At 47.2% G+C, this 20,950-nt stretch overlaps 1 protein-coding gene across 5 annotated transcripts in view; it reads right to left on the reverse strand.

Annotated features, from left to right (window-relative positions):
• The window catches only part of LOC127395652 (aquaporin-7-like), a 24,089-nt gene extending 3,927 nt beyond the window's left edge, over positions 1 to 20,162 (reverse strand). Inside the window, exons 1-8 of one of the 5 annotated variants that reach the window (XM_051642879.1) lie at positions 19,924 to 20,162; positions 18,643 to 18,753; positions 9,812 to 9,926; positions 6,595 to 6,721; positions 5,087 to 5,224; positions 3,815 to 3,933; positions 2,270 to 2,487; positions 530 to 1,412 (exon numbers count right to left, since the gene is read on the reverse strand). In XM_051642879.1, the coding sequence (XP_051498839.1) occupies positions 1,253 to 1,412; positions 2,270 to 2,487; positions 3,815 to 3,933; positions 5,087 to 5,224; positions 6,595 to 6,721; positions 9,812 to 9,901 (852 nt within the window). In that variant the 5' untranslated portion in view covers positions 9,902 to 9,926; positions 18,643 to 18,753; positions 19,924 to 20,162 and the 3' untranslated portion in view covers positions 530 to 1,252. Of the gene's footprint in view, positions 1 to 529; positions 1,413 to 2,269; positions 2,488 to 3,814; positions 3,934 to 5,086; positions 5,225 to 6,594; positions 6,722 to 9,811; positions 9,939 to 18,642; positions 18,907 to 19,923 lie in introns of those variants that run through there. The other 4 variants (XM_051642878.1, XM_051642877.1, XM_051642880.1 and 1 more) reach the window with 4 other exon arrangements.
• Positions 20,163 to 20,950: the final 788 nt, after the last annotated feature.

Here is a 20,950-nt window from a genome sequence, read left to right on the forward strand (position 1 = left end):
CCCAGCTCTGGTGTGCTGTGCTGGCTTCCAGCACTGCCCATGGCCCACCCACAGGGGTCGTTGCAGCATTGCCTGGCAGCCACCCTCTGCCACCCCCAAACAAGAGAAAATCCTCTAATGCTCTTCAGCCTTCTTAAGCTGATGTGTGTCTTGTGCGTGGTGAAGATCAGCTGTAGCTGCTCTAATCTAAGGTCAGCTCTAATGAGGAAGCAGAGATGTCAGTATTTACCATCCCATGCCACAGTAATACATTAGTAATCCTTTAAATAGTGAGATGTGAATGATCATTAAAGCCAGGGAATGGCATTTTCAGGAGTTCTGTACAGTACTAATGTTCTGTCACTTCCTAACTTCAGATATTCCCATGTTGAGTGTTCTTGGCACCAAACCCTGGGACTGCAGTTACATGCTTGACATACACACCATACTTGCATAAAAATTTTCTAGAAAAGTTGAGACTGTTGTCACTCCCCCAGGAACAGGTAGTTTCTGATACTGCTATAGTCTGATGACACCTCAAACTTGTAAGACTGGTACAGGCCCACATCCTTATTCAGATGAAGGTTGCAGAATTCCTCCAGGAGCACAGCAGTCCCTCCCATATTCCCTGTGCATTCAGAGTGGATCTGCATTCAGATCAAAAAGCATACACACACAGTCACACACATGCACAAAAAAAGTATGAAAAACAAACAAACAAAAAAGCCAACCCCAAAACAGGTTCAGGTTTCTGTTTCACATTGTCCTTGCTCTTTTCTTCTTTGTGCTCTGCCAAATTAGGTGTTTGTTAGGGTGGCAGGTTAGCAAACGGAAGCAAGCCTAGGCTTCTGATCCATTAGTGTAGCATCTCCTCTTGCCAAAGAATATTCCCAATCAAAATTTCCTAAGTCGTTTCTGCTACTATTGGATCCTGTATTTTAATTTCTGTGAACACGCAGGTATCGGGTGTCTTGCAGCTTTGCTTTGTTTTTCTCCAGAATGTGATTATTATTTTGTGGTGTTTGTTTTTTTTTACACAGAGAGATTGAATAATTTCCTCAGGTCACAGGTCTAGCCCTACCCAAGTCTGCCAAGTCTCTCAGAGACCCAGTTTGTCTGGTTAAGCAGAATAGGTTTATTGAATACTAGTGCTTCTTTTATCCACTTGCAGCACTGTTGCACATCCCATTATCCATTTGGTTACCGTTTGGCTGTCAGTCCATATGTCCATGTAGGCTTTTTTGACAAGCTCTTTCCTCAGAGCGTGTGGCCATCACAGCTTAGAGGTCTCCACCTCTAGCTGTCCTTTTTCCTTCTCACTTTCCAGCGGAGCTTGGTTGTGAAAATCGATTAAGAGTTTGTAAACTAAAACACCAGCAAGACTTCCCAGTGTTGGAGCTGCGAGTGGGACCCACCACCAATGATTTCCAGCCCTAAAATTAAACACAGAAAATGCAGCTGGTGAGCCAGACAAACAATTGCCCAGCTACTGCATGGCACAGGGTGTGGTGACCTGATTCGACTGGGGCAGGAGAGAGCTGTGTGAGCTGAGGCATCTAGACCAACTTCACACACTGGGGTCTACAACTGGCTTAAACAAATTCTCATTTTCTCCATAGGGCTGAGAAAGTGGCTTCACATTGTCTGCAGGTTTCTTGTTCTCCTACAGAAACAACCCATGTGATCCTGATGTGTGTGACTGCCAGACAGACACACACACCCACACACCCTTTTTCTTCATATTTCCAGTAACATATGCATCTCCTTTACCAAGCTCTCAAAATATTTTCTGGAAATTTAATGAAAATTAGCATCCAGGTTAGGAGACTGCTACTGACTTCACCGAGGTAAAAGCCATGGCAGCATCTTACTAGGTAGGGCAAAACAACAGATTTTATCTCCAGATTCAGACATCTAAATTCAGCTATTCAGCAATCCAGCTGTAAATACCTACTTTCAGATGGGCTGAATCACACTCTGGCTCTCCAGTTACTGCAATAATCAGTTGGACCTCCAGCTAACAGGTAGCCAGTTTGGTGCCCAAATTGAGGTATCTGAATGTCAAGATGAATCCCATGATGAATCCCATGCTGGAGAATAAGAGTACCCCAAATTTTGTGTACATAATAAGCAGAGCTCCTCTATGCACAACCCTTGATCCTTGAGAATGGAAAATATTCTGTAGCGATACCATCACTTGGTCCAACGAAAAAGGCTTCATGACCATTTTATCTTGGGCTTATCTACTCCTTGCAAGCTGAGCTGTGTAAAAGCAAAACTGGTCACTCACGTGAAGACTTCTATTCCCCAGCCAGCAAGTGCTGTGAAGATCCTGGGGGGCAGGTCCCGAGAGGGGTTTAAGGCATAGCCTGTGTTCATCCCCATCCCCAGGCCAATGCCCAGGACCAGTATACCCGTGAGCAGGGCCTGTGTGCCTTTAAGGGCTGCGTTGTTTTTCTCGTCATGGATGACCAGAATGCCCAGGAGCAGCATCGCAGTCGCCAGAAACTGCAGGAGCAGGGAAGGGAAACAGGTCAGAAGAGAGAACAGGGAAGGCAGAAGGATCCTGCTTAGTAGAGAGGAAGAGACTTTTCCAGGATGGATGAGCAGGTGGGGTTCATGGTCTGACTAATTTAAGAAGAACCTCAATGTTATTTCTTCCTCACAAGTTGACTGAAGAAAAGTCTTGACTCATTTCCTAGAAAAAACTTTTCCATCTCATCACCAGAAATGCTCTAGAACTGATAAAAAAATTCTCAGCACTGTGGTTATATTGAGTCCATTTCATCTAACAAAGGGAGAACCATAACAAACCACTAGTGAGAGAAATCTGATCCTCCCTGGTGGGAGTAATATTTTATATAGCCTGTTAAATCAGCCATTTCAGGATTAGAAGCAGATGCCACATTCTCATCTGGGAAACTGAACCTCCTTTCTGTGACAGTACGTAGCTGACATTTGTAGATCTACAGTGCCCAGGATGTCAGGAACTGTAATTTGAATAGAGGTGATGACTCCTGTCTCTTTCTGCTTCAGAAAATACAGCCAGAGAGCCTTGGGCTGTGTGCAGAGATGCCAGCAAAAGCAGAAACTCTGCAACACTTGCAAACACACTGTCTCTGTAATTTGTTTTCTTGTGCAGCAAGGGTTCTGCAAACTCCACAGCAGGCTGAGTGATTAGGTCCCCATCCATAAGCTTTCCAGCTCTCACTGTCCCCCTCATCATGCCCAGGCAATAGTATATCACCTCATAGGCTTCTCAGATCTGAATTGTAAGTGAATATTCCCTCTCTAGTGTCCCAGTGCTGAGACATCCCCTTCCAATTTCTGAGCATCTGGACATTGTGTTGAATGCCAGGAATCAACTGTACACAGTCTATAGTGGACTGTTCAAACCCCACAGGTTCAATCCAGACAGGCTGTGTTCAAGTGAAGACAGTTCTGGGCCCTCTGTGCCACTGAGGGGCAGCCAGCAGAGCTGCCTGGAGAGGGTGTAGGTTTCAAAAAGTTGAAGAACAGTTCAGGGAACTGCCCAGAACCCAAAGGAGGTAGCTAGTTCCTGATATAGCTCAGCTTCTCACTTCCCTTTGCTTGGGCTTAGTGCAGAGAAGATGTTTGCTGGGCATTCAGACCAAGCTGCAGAGCAGCCTGCAGGCATAAGCTTTTGGGCTTACTCAGCCACCAAGGTGCCTTGGATCCAGGCATGTGCCTTGGATACAGGCATCTGCCAGGGCGGTGGGATCCTTGGACATAGCAATGTGGGTCCCCTGTAGCAGACCTGCAATAGCACCCACTACCAACCACCTTCTAGAACACCACAGCAATCTCCACTGACCTCTGTGAAGATGCTCCCCAGAAGGGACACATGTGGAGCAGGGTAAGTGGAGAAGATAGATGCCGTGGCATTTGGTCCTGTCACTGTAAAATTCCCATTGCTGTAATCATGCAGAGCATCTAGGAGAAATGGGAAATACGGGAATTAGTACAGAGTTCATCCTACGTGGCACCTACCAAAGTTGAGCTATTGCAGCCAGCACAGAAACCATGGGGAAGAAAGGCAATGTGATATATGATGTAGGTGACACACCCCTTGCAGGGCATGATCTCATCAGTGTCTGTCACCCAAATTCTTTGGCCTGCAATTGCTCCCTTACACTACTAGCTCCCTGGCCCTGCTCTAGGATCCTGGGGTACACTGGACGCTCTGGATGTGCTGAAGGCCTCCATCCCTCTGCCTCTTGGAGACTGAGTCATACTGGAGGCAATAAATGGTGTGTCCTTTGCCCAAAATTCTAAACCACAGATCACTGCTGTCCTGTTTCCACAGACCAGCACAGTCCCTGGGCACTCCAGATTTACCTAATACATGGTAGTCCATATAACTCAAGCTCTCGCAGAGCCTGGAAACAAAACGCTGACAAAATGCAGCTGCTGGCCTTGAGTTGAGGACAGGGTTTGGCAGTGGAAATACCCTAAGCAAAAGGAGCTGTCTTCTCCAGGAACACTTCACATCCAGGATGTGCATTCTATTCTCCAGGATTCTGCACATCCTTCCCAGAAATACCTGGGGCCTGTGGTGGATTTGAATTATGAAGGTCTGTCCCACAGGCCAGGAGCCCACCCTCCTCATACCCACATCATGCTGGGTACTGTAAAAGGAAATATTTCTGACAAACTGTAGAATGGTTTGGGCTGGGGGGACCCTTAAAAGTTATCTAATCCAAACCCCACCAATGAGCAGGACCATCTTCAATGAGATGAGGTTGCTCAGAGCCCTATCCAACCTGACCTCAAATGTTTCCAGGGATGGGACTTCTACCAGCACTCTGGGAAACACTGTTCCAGTGTTTCACCACCCTCATAATAAAAAATTCCTTCCTTATATCTAGTCTGAATCTACCTCATTTTAGTTTAAAACCATTACCCCATGTTCTATTGCAACAGGCCCTATTAAAAAGTCTGTCCCCAACTTTCTTATAGGTCCCCTTGAAGTATTGAAGGGCCACAGTAAGGCATCCCTAGAGCCTTATCATCTCCAGGCAATGAACTGTGAGTTAAGACTGAAGTAGTGCCCACTGCAACCCCTGAGATAAAGACACACCCATACCGTAATAGAGAGCAAAGACAGCAGCTGCTGCCGTGAAGGAGCCCAGGAACTGGCCAGCCAGATAAGCAGGGAACTTTCTCCAGGGCAGGTTTCCTAAAATGCAGTGTGTGAAGGTGATGGCACCATTCAGATGAGCTCCTGCAAAATCAAAAGATTGTAGTCTTGACTCATGTTGTTTTGGAGCGTGCCCCACACCCCACAGTAACCTGCCAGATCTTGCTCCAGGACACCAAAGCTGTCCCAGGGCAGGGTCGCCCTCCTGTACATACTCAGAACTGACCCATTTTCCTTGGGAAGCTAAATGATTAAGAACAGAGACATATGTCATCAAAGTACAGGACAGACTGAAGGGAATGTGCATGTACCGCCTGTTACAGTCCCACAGCCACAACTGAAATGGAGGCAGACCCCTATTTCTTTGATTCTCTGATCCTTTGCAGGCATGACCAGCCATTTCAGAGATCACAAGAAGCATCTTGTGACACAAATTAGGCCAAATCACAATGCCAGGAAGCCCTTAAACTGGCCCCAGAGCCAGCCTGTTGCTGGCTGACCTGAGACTCTTCCTCCCACATCACAGCTATCAGAAGATTAGCCCCATCTCAAATGTTATGTGGGACTGCAAGGACATACTTTCTTCATCCCACTTTCTCCAGAATGTCTTCGTCAGCTCTAAAAGGATAGGGAGACCAAGAGCTGACCTCTTGTGTGGAGAAAAAAATCCTTTCCAAGTCAGCCCCAACCTTGGACATCTTTCTGCTCCAACAGTTCAAGAGCAAGGAAACACTTTCATTTTCTGCACGCTAGAGCCCTTAATCTCTTCTCTCAGTGCTAATGAATGCAAAACTTGCACAAGGTAAAGGTAATGACCTGTCATGTGAGAAATACCACCCGTGAACCCACAACACCACGTCCCGAGTTCATGTGGGGCATGTGCACATGGGTGTGGATGATAAGGAGAAATTTGCATACCATTCTTTGTTGCAACATCAGCAGTAAGCTCTCCTTTGCAATAAATTATTTACTTCCCCATGTGTCAGGCTGGCAACATGTTTTTAGAACTCCTTGTCTCCTTGGGTCATGATCACATATCACAAGCACGTAGCAGGAGCAACACTGAAACCTGGCTTTGCTAACCACAACAGGAGGGAATGGCTGACTCCCCCTTTTCCTCTTACCCCTGTCTCAGCTCAGGACATGCATTTGGGGTCAGCATACTGTAGGTATGCCTTGCTCTGCCATCGCAACTCCTTGGCTTGAATTCAGACCAGCCTTCTGCCTGCAGACGTGGCTGTGGTCACTGGGTTACGAGGGTGACCCTGGTTACGGTCACCAGACCTCCCCTGCTCTTCTTGCTGGAGGAGCCTAGGGCTGCATTTTTTTCTGGTGAGGGCACTGCCCTGCCTTGCCATTCCACCCTTGCCTCTCCACAGCCCACTTGTGCTGCCTCTGACCCACATGGCCTCTATGGGGCATAGAGATGTCCTATGCTCAAGTGTCCCACTCACCAGAGATTCCTCCAGCTGCATGGATGCCCAAGGTAACACCAATGCCAAATCCGAAACAGATGCTCATGTGTTCCCCAGCTTTTCCTCTTCCTAATACCACTTGTGCCACAGAAGACAAGCCAAAGACCTAGTATATGGAAAAAGAAAGAATGTTAAACATAGTGTTATTACTGTGGTGGACTGAGCTCCCTTGCAACATTAATTAGTTCACAAAGATGGGATTTCTCTAAGTCTCTCACAGTCAGGAGATGAAATGATAACTGGACAACGGACAACTGGATTATTCTTCAATGGTGCCCATCACACCTAACCAAGCAATTTAATCATTGTTTGGGTGTAGGGAGACAAACCCCAGACATCTGCACCAAGGTCCAGGGCTCATGGGGGATCACTCACACAGCCATGGTAAGGACATCTGCCTGAAGCCAGGGACATGATCCTAGGGACCACCACCACAGAACATCCAGAGGCAGTACCCAACCTGGATGGAAGGAGGATGGGCAAATTCTTGTTGCTTTTGTTTTCCTGCTGTGCAATATTGACCAAAAATGTAGTTTGGGTAGCACATAGCTATTTGCCAAACTCCACTCTAATTTTGGTAACTTTGGTAACAACAAGGAAGGAAATTCTGGTTTGACTTATCCTTTCAACACATATACTTTCAGTCTGAAAACAGCCAAAGTTTTACTGACTAAAGGAGAGCCAGGGAAAAAGAAGTAAAAAGAAAAATAAACAATTTCAAGCAGGAAAAAAACATATTCAAGAAATTACTCTGGCCTGAAAATAAATTCTATTTCACTTTTTTAGTGTGGTCAGAGGGTGAAGAAGCCACTCCTTTGCACAACTCTTACACTGAAATCTGGAGAAGAAGAAAGCTTCTTTGAGGTCTCTGCCTCTCAAACCACTTAAGCTTCAGAGACTGTATCCTCTTCCTTGCCCTGCACTGATGTTTATCCAGGGTGACATATCCCCCCAAGACAAAAAATTCAGTATATTCTCCAGCATCTAAACTTCTGCTCTGGCCTGGCCTGTTTTGACTCAGATCTTTACTGGCTGCTCTACCTGGATCCACATTTTGTGTCATGCATCTGCACTCCCTCTTCCCATTCAGACATCACCAAAATCCAGTTACTCAGAGACACTGTTCTTATCTCTCTCGTATACACAGACCCAGTCTGTGCTCTGCACGGAGCTACAGCCTGCAGGGTGCGACTTCTTATCTCAGTCTGCCTCCACAAAAGCCCCCAAAAGCAGTGTCTGGGATGTCCCTTAGCATCTGCAATGCCGTTATAAAAACTTCGCCTGCTCATCTCTGAGCTTTTGCAAAGCCACATTCAAGAGAAGCCAAAAGCATAAAGCACAGGTTTTGTAGGAGAGCATGCAGGTGCAGAGAGAGGGGTGCAGAGCAGGAGACATGGAGGAGACATGTCTGTGGCAGGTGAACAGCACTATCCTTAGAAAAACACAGGACAGAATAGAGAAACTGTTTTTCAGTACACTTCCAAACACAGCCCCAAAAACAGCATTCTTTTTTTTGTTTTCTGCTACCTGCTTGCTCCTTGTCCTGTTTAATCCCCCTTCCTAGATCCCTTTTTTATGAACATTGCCTGTCCTGGCTGGAGCCCTGGCTGAGTGCTATCATCCAAACAACAGCCATCCAGGCATCCCAGAGATGCCTTCAGCTAAATAGTTGGATATTGGATGCTACTTTCAGATGCTGGGTGCTCTTTGTGGCCAATCCTTGATGAGAGTCCTGTGCCGTGTCCCTCCTACTACTCTGTTCTCTCACAGGGATAAGTGAAGGAAGAGCCAATGTGAGCTGCAGGCCCCAAAATCTGCCTTGAACTACCAGATGCAGAGAGAAGTCTTCCTCTCATGCTGCTTCCCAGAGACAGCCCTGGCAGGACACCCCAGAACCTTATCACCTGAAAACTTCTACCACCAAAACACAAAGGAAATGGAAAAGGCAAAGAATTTGCTCAGCTTCAGCTGAGCAGTCACAGATGGCTATACTCTGAAATCCAATGTGTGCAGAACTACCCATGTAGTAAGGGGTGAACTTCAAAGAGCTGGATATGCAATAGCATGTGACAAAAAAGCAAGCATAGTTTGCACATACAGTTGGTGCCCTTGAAAATAAGCACCTTTATCTGTACAGATATTTGTATCAAAAGATGCCCACGCTTACACCACTCTTAGTTCCTCTGCAAATCTCCAAGTATTAATTGTCTGGATTATCCCCAGCCTTTCCATGCCAGCCTCTGTCCAGTCCAAAGTATTTCTCTCAGCCCAGAGGGACTGCAAGCTAAGTCCAAGTTGTATGAAGCTGGCACAGACACTTTATGGACCTTTTCAGAGGAAGGATCTCATTTTGCTGTGCTGGTCCAACATACAAAGGCTCTGGTCCTGGTGGGCACCTCACCTCCACCAAGGGATTAATTCTGACTGTGAAGCCTTCCTCACCTTCTCCCCAAATACCTCCAAAGCAGCCTGAGAACTCAGAAACACTTTTTCTGCATGAAAAAAAAATACCCTCATGTGAGGGGGGAGATTCTGTATTATTGGATAAGCACTATTCATTTGTCAGCATAGGGAAACCAAAAGCAAAATCCTGGCATGCTTTGCACCCAGTAATCGTATTTCCTAATGGTAGGTTGTGACTCTGGAGAGTTTCACAGGCTCTCATTACCCTGACAACCCCAAGAGCAAGATCAATGATGTTCACATTTCACAGAGGCTGTTAGTGGTAGAGGAGTCAGGGTCTGCTCCCCAAACCTGTGCAGGATCCCCCATCCACAGCATCACCTCTGGCACAGGAGGAAGAAAAGCCTCAATTCACTGCATGGGATCTCTCAGGGGCTTTGGCACAAGCATTACTTTGACCAGACACTGCTCTTTAGTTCCCAGACTCTTCTTTGTTTTTCTCCTAGAAGAGAAACAGCTGCTCATCCCCACCTGCTTCGCCCTGACCCAGTGTTCACCTCTCACCCTCCACGTTGCTTTTTTCCTCCAGAAGTTTGACAGATGGTCTACCTACTGGGAAGCTGCTGTCCCACCAGAGCAGAGGGGTGAGTAGTAGCAACCAGCTGCTGAGCAACCCTGAGGATGTGGTAGGAAGCTACTGACCTTACAAAATGCTGCTACAAATACCTCTCACTCAGCCTGCACACACATGCACATGCACAGACACTCACACCTGGGCCCATCTCCTCCTTACCATGAGGATGAACATCCCAAGAGCTTCTGCCAGCAGCTCCCTGATGGTGGTGTTACGAATCGTGAGTGACTTCTGAACCTTCTCCAGCATACTGCTCTCTGGCTCCGGCCTGTAGCTGCAGGAGTGTCTGTTGTGACACCACACTTCATTGCACTGAGCACAGTTACCCTTTGATACTTGGCTCCCTCCCTCCACCCCCAGATACCTTCATCCCTTTGGTTAAAGATGAGCAAGCCAATAAAGTAGCAGCCAGCTTCAAAGTCTTCCCACACACACATCTTATGCTTTTGAAACTATATGGTCAAGATGCAACATTTCTGCAGCTGGGGCATAGCAAATCCTATGCCCAGGAGCAGCCTGTCTCCAGAGTAGCGAAGCTCTAAATAGCTTTGGTATGCTCCTACAGCCTCTGTCGTCCTCCTAACCTTTTTCATGGGCACTGAACAAGAGCTTTGTCTGTGCCCTGCATTGTGCCCTGCTGGCTAATTGTCTGGTGCTTTTTTTTTGCTTTTTTTTTTTTTTTTTAACAGGTGGGATTTCAATAATTTCTGTGTACTGTGCAGGACGAATTGGATGCCCAGCCTGCAGTGGTGCTCTGCCTGGAACTAGTGTGCACCCCTGCCTGCAGCTGGGAAGAGCACAGTGCCATGAGGGTTGCTTCAAGTGGAGCATTTGCTCTAGCTAAATACACCTGTGTCCACAGCTCCCATCACACTGGTGGAGACCTTCCCCACCAGCAACCTGGTCTGTCTCTCATAGGGGGCAGGGAGAGGCCAGTCTTGGCAATGGTCCCCAGTGACCTTCAATCTCATCTATCTGCCAGAGCAGAGCCCTCACTGTCATGATTCCTCCTCCATCTCCTGATTACCTCTGCTTATCTCCCTGCTCACCATGTGTTCTTACAACTCCACTGTGGACCATTGCCAAGACTCTATATCCCACGGAAGGGTTTTATAGACTGAAGTAAGCCCTCCCCCAGAGACAGATTAGCTATTGACCTCAGTGAATGCCTGACTAATTATGCAGTAAATTGCTAGTCTGTCTCTGATATAAGGACCATCCTGACAAATAATTGCATTGCTTGCAAGGCTGTTCCTACAGAATATTTCTGGGTGGGAAGGTTTTTTGTCCTAGGAGGCTGTAAGCCATGCTGTGGCACAGAAAAAGTGGCTGACGATTTTTTCCAGGTCACTTCAGTCTCTGCCATTCAAATGTTTGTTGGTGGAGCACACAAAAATGGGCGCTGGAGCACCAGGGCAAGGTGGTGACAAGAGTTTCTTCTGCACGTGGTAATTTCCAGCTGACATGTAAGGCTGAGGTCCACTCATCAGCATGTGCTGGAGATCTCACAGCCTTTCTCAGATGGACAAGGTGTGAATGAGTCCCTCACAACTGCACCTACAACTTCAGTTTTCACTCCTAGTTCTCAGGGAGCCTTTTAAGTGGATTCCTTCCATGTGAGCAAACAGGAAAACTGCTGTTTCTCTAAAAGGCTTTGTCTCTTGCATTCCAGTATTAGCCATAGGCATCTCCATATTCTAATTTTGACTGAAAAAGGGACAGGTATTTTTTGAGAGCACCACGCTCTCATGAACTTGCAATCTCCCCAGGGAAAAAGGCAATCCCAGTTCACAATAGAAATCTTTGGTTTGATGCTAATATTTGCAGCATAATCCCAAATATTACCATCAAATTCCCTAGAACTTCAGCAAGCTTCTAGGATGGCTTCATGGATCACCAGACGTGCCTCTTGCTGCTGCTTGTTCCTTTTAAGCAAGTAATTCCACAAGATGGCACTGAAACATTAATTTCTCCCTTAAAGTTGTTCAGATGAGTTCCTCTGTTGGCTACTGAAAACGTGGGAACCCCTTAGTTTCAGGGTTCCTCTGGACATTTTTATACATCCAAGAAAGATATACATGTTCATTGAGTGTACCTGCATAGAAATCACATTTCTATGAGTCCTATAGGGCAGAGGACCTCTGCTCTGGCAGCACATAAAACCAAAATGTGTGAGCCTGCACCTGTCACACGCCACTTTCTAATTAACTGGAGCTAATAATAAGGCCTGGAGCCCAAAAAGCTGCCAGTTGCCCAGCGCGATCTGTTTGTACTTGCAAGGTTTCACTCAACTACAGGGCTCTCAAGGATCTCTGGGGTCACTAAACAGTGTCCCCTACTAGCATAAGCAGCCACACCACATCCCTTTCATGACCAGGCCAATCTCCATTTTAGGGGTAAGTGGTTTTTTTGTCCTGGTTGCTTCTGCTGGAAGCCTATTACCAGAACTTACTGCTCTGGAGATTAGAGACTTTATTCTAATTTCCAGCCAAACTCTCAAAGCCATTTGTTCATGTGCCAGCATCACCTCATCACAGTCATGAGTTAACTAATTTCTTACAGATGCTATCCCATAAACTTTTTCTGTAAGGTTTGTTAGAAGAGCATTAGTTACTTTCACTTGGCTCTGCACTGCCTCCTGACAATTAGCTTGACTTACATGTTGAAACTTCACTCAACATTGACCCTATGATGATTTTGCTGTGTTTTTCATCACACATTAAGCAAACACCTGTGGAACCAAACCCATTTTCTTCCCTAAGACAGGTGTGCTTTCAACACTAGTAATAAAAGCCTCAGTTTGTGGAAGAAAATCCCGGCACAACCAAGGCTAGGCTAATAGTGCCAGTGTTGATACCTACAGTACTGAAGAGCTGGGTGAACAGCCCCCTCCCCCAGCCCCAGACTCCTGCTAGAGCAGCCCTGGGAAGGATGACCACTCCAGGGCAGCTATGCTTCTGCAAGGAATAACTTCTCTGACACTCTTTGACAGTGAATGTGCTTCCTCTGCACTCAGAAGCTCATTTATCTCTTAATTGTACTAATCAACAGCTGGAACGTCACCACTCCATTAGCTTCAGCCCTGCTGGTGAAGCATTAACTTCTCCCCAAAGAGCGAGAGGAGCATGAGCAAACAGCACAGCAGAGGAGCTCCTCACCGTGGACAGCTTGCCAAATACATCAGGCCAAATGCACACACTGAGACATCTCCAGGTCTTCTTAGGAAGCAAGACCACGTCAGAGAGACCAGTACTCCACTGGCATGGCCTTAGATGTCCAGGAAAGACCACACTTAACATATTTAGAGCACCCACACCCTATGGTCTCACACCTATCTCCTCCTCTCCCCCATTCAGGCACTGCATGAGTTGCAGACACCCCAGATATCTGTCTCTCAGCAGACAGCTTTGCTCTCCATACTGCTACCCAACCCCCCATTGCTGGGACACCATCCTTCACAGCCTTCTGTCTCACCCTGCACACCATTGCCTCTTGCCCTGAAACTGGTCAAAGGCACATCACCCATGCATGCTCCTTTCCAATAAAACCAGGCCAGCTTTTACCATTCTGGGCACAAGTAAGAGCTGGAGGGCTGTTGTGGCACACCAGTGGTATCCTGTCCGTGTTCAGAGCTTTTGTCTTCGTTGTCTGAGAACATGGTGTCCCCTGCCCAAGACTGCTAAAGCTAACTCAGCTAGAGCAGATCTAGAGGCAGAGGTGTTGGCAGAAGAACTACGTGCGTCTTGCTGGTTGCTGGGGGCAGAGCAGGGCTGAGAGCAGGGGTTCCCTAGCGCAGTGCTGGCCCCATTGTTAGGCAATAGAGCAGAGAGCACCTGGGTTGCTCCACCCCGGGCCACCTTGTCCTCCTGCTCTTCGTCTGGCTTTCCAGACTAATTGGGTCTTTTTTATATGCAGAAAAGGGTCGTGTTTTTTGAGGCACCCCACTAGCTTCCCTCTCAGCAAAGCCCTGGACAGTCTCCTCCATAAAGGGCACTTAACAGAGAGAAACAGAGGCACAGGAGCGCCTCAGGTCTCACAAGAGACTTGGGGTACCTATGGGATTTCCCCCAAAGTCCTGCTAGCTCCTCATCTGCTGCTCCCCCATTCCCCACCCCGTGCCCAACCCATGAGTAACTTCTTCTCCTGACCTGCTCAGGCCCTGGGACCCGCCATACCTCCATGTGTGGGAGCATCCCCCTGCCTGCCCCGAGGGCTCCCTCCGACCCAAACAGAGAGCACAGGGCTCTGCTGGTGCAAACATTCCCACCAAGCTTTTAGCCTCCTGCTTGGGTCTGCTTTCAATCCACAGATATGGAGAAAGCTGGGGAAAACACAGGGCTCACAGGACATCATCACCCTGGAGATAAGAGGAGCCAGACGTTCTCCTGGAGGAGTATGAACACGTGCAGTCTGAATGGAGAGATTATAGGGGAAAAGCTGCAGGCTGAGGGGGAGACACTGTGTGGGCACTGGGTGGCCTGAAGTTGCAGGGCCTGGTGGAGCCAGCACGTTGACCTGGATGTTTCGCTGCCTCTGACTGTATCCCAGAGACAGCGCAGTGCGACCATGTCACCCCCTCAGGATGCAATGAGTTCACTCTCTCAAATGGTGCCACTGACAAAACCTCTTATACTTCATTTTGTGCTGTCTTCTCTACCTCATTCCTCCTCCAGACACATTAACAGTCTCAAAGAGCAAAACAAGAGCAGAGACTGATGACAGGAATACGTCCATGCCTGTTCCCTCTGTGCTGCTGGAGCAAGACTAAGCCCATAGTCAACACTGTCCTCCCTCACAGTCACCAAACATTTAAGGGTGGGCCGTATCCATACTACATGCCACACACATAAGCTACACCTGTAAATACTTCAAGAGATGATGCTAAAGCCATAGACAAACCATCTTCACTCCTAGCTGTGATACAGACACTTTGTGGAGTGAGGAACCAACTAATCAATGTCCATATGTACAATCAGTGAACTACCCAAACACCAGCTGTCAGCCACAGGACCATGTTCTCCTGTATCACACCTTCACACCTGCCACAGGGAGTTCAAAGACCATCCAATGGTTGGCATGACTCATGTTGGCAGTGAGCAATGTCTGCCATGTGGGATTTGCACTTGCTCCCTCAAAAGGGGAAGTAAAGGCCAGGATGCAGGTGGCTGGGCTGGCTTTCTCAGAGCCAAGGCACCCCAGCCCAGAGGGCTGCTGTCCGTGCGCACGTGAAGGCATCTGAAGGAAACCCCTGATAAGCTCCCGCTGTTGGTGGGGAGGAGATGCCATACATTCCTTGCAGACACAGGCAAATCCCCTAAAATGCTACCCAGCCTCTCCTGGGGCCCCAAGGAGCCCTGCAGGCTTTTTCAATGGGGGTGGAGGTTTACTCCAACATCAGCCAGACCCCATCACCTTCATGCCTCTGCCAGCCCCTCAGTGTCTTGTGCTGTTTCAGGAGACAGGAAAGAGGCCAGGTGACGTTGATTTGGATGGCTTTCCAGTCATTCCCATCCTGTCTGTTCTTTCGAGGAAAAGGGAAATGATCACAAACTGGTACACAGGAAGCTTAACCTAAATATAAGAAAATATGTCTTTATTCTGAGGTTAACAGAGCACTGGAACAAGCTACCCAGGGAGGTTGTTGAGTCTCCATCACTGCAGACATTCAAAACCCACCTGTTCCTGTGATCAGCTCTAGGAGATCCTGCTCTAGCAGAGGGATTAGACTAGATGATTTCCAGAGGTCTCTTCCAATTCCCACCTTCTGTGATACTGTGACTCTGAAAGCCACTGACCTAGAGTAACCCATAGAAGCTGAAATTCCATCTGTTGTTGTAACCTCAACAAGAGTCAGGTTTTCTTGCCTAATTCAGTTTCCTAGCAGAGAATCTCAGAATCACAGAATCATAGAATCATAGAATGTTAGGGGTTGGAAGGGGTTGGAAGATCATCCAGTCCAACCCCCCTGCCAGAGCAGGATCACCTAGAGCACGTCACACAGGAACAAGTCAAGGTGGGTTTTGAATGTCTCCAGCAAAGAAGACTCCACAACCTCTGGGCAGCCTGTCCCAGTGCTCTGTCACTCTCACAGGAAAGAAGTTTTTTCTGGTATTTACATGGAACCTCCTATGCTCCAGTTTGCAACCACTGCCCCTTGTCCTGTCACTGGACACCACTGAAAAAAGCCTGGCTCTGTCCTCCTGACACTCACCCTTAACATATTGGTAAACGTTGATGAGGTCACCCCTCAGTCTCCTCTTCTCCAAGCTAAAGAGACCCAGCTCCCTCAGCCTTTCCTCATAAGGGAGATGTTCCACTCCCTTAATCATCTTTGTGGCTCTGCGCTGGACTCTTTCAAGCAGTTCCCTGTTCTTCTTGAACTGGGGAGCCCAAAACTAGACACAATATTGCAGATGTGCCCTCACAAAGGCAGAATAGAGGGGGAGAAGAACCTCCCTTGACCTACTAACTACACCCTTTCTGATACACCCCAGGATGCCGTTGGCCTTCTTGGCTATAAGGGCACATTGCTGGCTCATGGTCATCCTCCTGTCCAGCAGGATCCCCAGGTCCCTTTCTCCTACACTGCTCTCCAGCTGGTCAGCCCCAAACCTGTACTGGTACATGGGGTTGTTCTTCCCCACATGCAAGACTCTACACTTGCCCTTGTTGAATTTCATCAAGTTTCTCCCCACCCAACTCTCCAGCCTGTCCAGGTCTTGCTGAATGGCAGCACAGCCTTCTGGTGTGTCAGCCACTCCTCCCAGTTTAGTGTCATCAGCAACTTGCTGAGGGCACACTCTGTTCCCTCATCAAGGTCATTAATGAAAGTACTGAACAGTACCAGTCCCAGAACCAACCCCTGAGGGACTCCACTAGTCACAGACCTCCAACTAGATTTTGTCCCATTGACCACAACTCTCTGACTTCTTCCTTTCAACCAGTTCATGATCCATCTCACTACCTGACCATCAAGATCACACTTCCTTAGCTTATCTATGAGGTTGCTGTGGGAGACAGTGTCAAATGCTTTAATGAAATAAAAATAAATCACATCTACTGCTCTACTATAATCTATCCACCTAGTTACTTCCTCATAGAAGGCAATAAGGTTGGTCAAACATGACTTCCCCTTGATAAAAGCACAAGTCCTACATGGCAGAAGTGACAGCTTCAAAAATTGGTGCATATTAAGCAGAGCACTGACATGCAGTATGTTTCTCTAAGCACATATTAACCCTTACTGGCAATACAGGTGTTCCTAACACATAGCAAATACTAAATATTGTCCTGGTCTCTATTGTCTCTATGTTCGTTTTTACGTAAACACACAAGCACACACATCCATATCAGCAATTTCCTAGTGAAGAAGTAACTTTTGCATACCATTCTCAGTGCTGACTTCATAGGAACCTCCTTGGGGCCAAAATATCAATTTATAGTCTCATGAGGATGTCCCTCGTTGCTGACATGAACTATCTAGAGCTGACCACCTCAGGGTGTATTTGCTCAGGACCTGGCATGATGGGCCTCTGATCATAACATAGCCTCCAGGCCCTGCCACAGGAGCAACATAAATACAAATCACAACAGGTCTGTGAAGCTACAGATTCCTATTTTTGCACTTGAAGTGTTCATGCATGTGTCAAAACACAGCATTAAGCACAGCAAGTGCCTGAGAGGAGGTCTCACCTACTGGAGCAGCCAGTCCAACTCACAGAGTCTAGTGGGAAGCTGGTCGCTTCACTCACGTGGTTTTGACTGCTAGACCCCACAATGAGCTCAAACTGCTGATCATGCACTGAAGTATGTACTGCATCTCTGCGAGTCCTTGACACAGGTGTTAAATAGGGATTTAAAGAGAGTTATATAAATTAATTAAGGTAAAAATCCACCAATGGCTATCAAACATGGACACCTCTCTATCACAAGTGGTCCATAAGCTGTGAATTGCTGCAATAGAATAATTGTTAAGAATAATGCTGCAATAGAATAATGGAATAATAATAGAAAAATTTTGGGGGAATGTATTTTTCTGGTCACACACTCTTCACCCACCACACCTAGGATTTCCTCCATGGGCTCAGCTCATACCAGTGACCACTGCCTTTCTGACTGTGGTGTCCAGTGGAACAGGATGTCCACCACTTCAATCACAGAATAACAGAAGACTAGCAGCCTTTACTAGCATGTTGTTGCACTGTTTACTTGTCCTGGGATGATGTGAGAACAGCTGAAATACATTCCAGGCTCTACTACTCAACACTGAGAGTCCTGAGCATTCACTCCTCCTCCCTGCTCCATTCCTCATCTCCAGGGAGTGTCCATAACACCTCGCTCAGAAGCAGATTGGGGTAGACACAGAAGACATTTTCAGCTGCTCACAGCGTGTTCTGTGATCTTAGCTAAAAACCTGTTCCAGCTTAGTGCTGGAAGTGCCATCAGCTCCCAAGTCATCCCAAGTAATCTGCCTTCTCATTGCTCTCTCCTCCTCTGTACAATGCAGACGGTGACCTCTCCCATTTTCAGGACAGCCAAGGACATACATGTCTCAGCTCCCACCTCTTCACTGGTGAGCCCAGTGGTCAGAAGGGCAAGTAGAAGCAACCTTCACACACACAAAGGGTCAAGCCAGCAGAACAGCTCCCTCAGCTTACCAGGGCTCTTACTGTAATGCATACAGCTGTGCAGGAACTCAACCACATTTTAGATACAATAAAAGCTTTAGAAGAGGCTTTATTGCACTGTGGTAGAGACTCCTTTCTCCTCCCCCAGGAGCTAATGGAAGCCACATCGTATGCATCATTCGAAAGCAGACTAGAAGCAAAAGGCACTTGAAAACTGTTCATGGGGAACAATTGTGCCCTGCTTTAGGGCAGTAAATAACTGACTTTGTGTTGTTCATCTCATATTTTATTGCCTCTGCTGTTTGTACAGTGCTTCACAGAAGAAAGCAAGCTAACAGAGCAGAGAGACTGCTAATTGCTTACCTGTCTCCTCCCCCGTGCAGGCACCATTCACCCTCCTGTGATCTCCCTTCTGCACAGCTCCATGAGACGGCAGCTTCGGATGCAGCACCGCCACGCTGTGGTCTCACAACACTGTCAGCAGGGGCAGGGGGGAGAAAAAGCAGTGCCAGAGCCATGGGGGCATTGCAGGACCCCACCAGGCTCCCTCCCCTGTGCCCACAGTGTGGGCCTGCATCTTCCTTCCTCCTGGTCAGGCTGGTCCCTGGTCCATGTGGGAGCTGTGGTCTGGGGAAAAGGAGTTTAGGAGCAGGGTCTCACTCCCTTGCAAGTGCCAGTTTGCCATGTCCCACCCAACCTCCCATTCCCTTATGCTGGTGCTGCCTGGAAATTTAGGATGTGAACAAAATCATTTGAACTTACAAGACCTCTTTTAAGCCCACACCAGCAGCTACGTAGGAAGAAGCAAAGGGGAAATCTTACAACCAACAGCTTTGTGGGATACAACATATTTGTGATATGTGGCCATAAAGAGGTATGGGGGAAGAGAGATGTCTAGCTTCACAACAGTCTTCTTGGACTGCAGCTGAGCTCTCAAAGCATATGTTTACTCAAGAGCTTTGGATAAGCTGGGTTAGTTTTTATTTTTGTTGCACAATTACCCCATGTTTTTTGGACTCTGACTTGTCTGGAAGCACTGCCAAAATAAGGCACCATAGATGCCTTGTACCTATAGGCAATGGCCTGATGCAAGACACCCTGCCCTGATCAGCAACAGCACAGAGCAAGATATGAGCCAGCAATGACAAAAACATGTTTAGTTCTAGGTTGTCAGCACTGAGGAAAAACCATGTTCATAATTTTCGTTTGTTGATTCACACTTGCTAACAGGATTGGAAGATCAATCAACACAGAGAGACTGAGGTCAATAAATCATAATCACCTTTGAGTTCTCTGTAACCTGAAGAAAAAGTCAGTATTCTCTACATGTCTGTATCACCTAACTCAATACCCATCTGTTTCTTGGAATTAAGATAAAGCCTTTGGTGAAAGCAGACGCGATGCCCATGAATTTCTCCCTCCTGCTGACAACCCACAACCTGGAAGAAAACTGTAAATCCCGTAGAAGAGTCCTACATTGCCATCTGGTGATTGATTTGGGTGACCACAAAAAGATGCTGCTCCTATGCCCAATGTCCCACCCCACCAGCTGCCTGTCTGAAAGGAGCAAATCTTTCCCCAGATGCTGTCACCACTTGCTGTAGCACTCAGCTTTAATCAGAGGTTTCCCCTTCAAGCACTGACCTGTCCTGCTGGATCAGTCCTGCTTAGTTTTCAGCACCTGATAGGATCATAAGCCAAGGCAAACAGAAGCAAAGGATAGAAAAAGCGGATAGAGATCTAGAATCGGCAGTTACACATGCAGCAATGTTATGTTATGCACAAAGGTGCGTGAAATATGTTTCAGAAGAAAAAAAAATAATGTGCATAGATAGGAGAGTTGTTTGAGTCCAGGATATTATCAGATCTGGAAAAATGCCATATGAATCAGTCACTGGATCATCAGTGAATGACTGTGTACAGAAAATGCCACAAAATTGGCCGCTGTAGTCCCTCTCTGGTGTTCATACAGTATCAGTACATGCTTTCCATAAATGATTGACTAAAATGTGGCATGGGCCACTTCTTGCATTTAAGTTATCTGTTCCACTCTAATCCCTACTCACACCCTCCTCCCCTTTAATAAAATGCACTTTAATTAAACACCTTTTTCAGATCATCCTTGGAGAGCTAATTAAGGCCAGGTCCTTTGAAAAATATTTTGCATATTCCTTCTACAGCTGCTCTCCAACCAGCCTGCCAGCCCCAAGGAGGGGCAAAAAATGTGACCAATCCAGCATGTTTATATATGCCCTGTTCCTCCAGGAACTGAAACACAGTACCTCCGCTCACCAGCATTTACAATTTAAAAGTTGGAGATCTGTAGATCAAGACTGCAGTCCTGCTGCCAGCAACAGGTCCTGGGGGACAGAGGTCTTGTAAATCAGAGATGGTGCCTTCACTCTCAGTTAGAAGCTGACAGCCAGACTGCAGAGATTCCAGAGCATTGGTACCATCCATTGCATGTGCAACAGCTCAGTACATTGGTCTTGGCTGCCTCTCTGCTGCAGGATGGGTCCCTGCTCTGAGCTCTGCCCAGACTGGACCAGGCAAAGACCTTCACAGCAAGGCAGCGTTTGGTTCAGCTCCTATTTCAACCACCCCAAACTGGCAGTGGCGATAAAAAAAAATAAAAAAATAATAAAAAAAATTCTGTCTGCGACAAAAAGAG

The sequence above is a fragment of the Apus apus genome, chromosome Z (genome assembly GCF_020740795.1).
Source record: "Apus apus isolate bApuApu2 chromosome Z, bApuApu2.pri.cur, whole genome shotgun sequence".
Taxonomy (NCBI): domain Eukaryota; kingdom Metazoa; phylum Chordata; class Aves; order Apodiformes; family Apodidae; genus Apus; species Apus apus.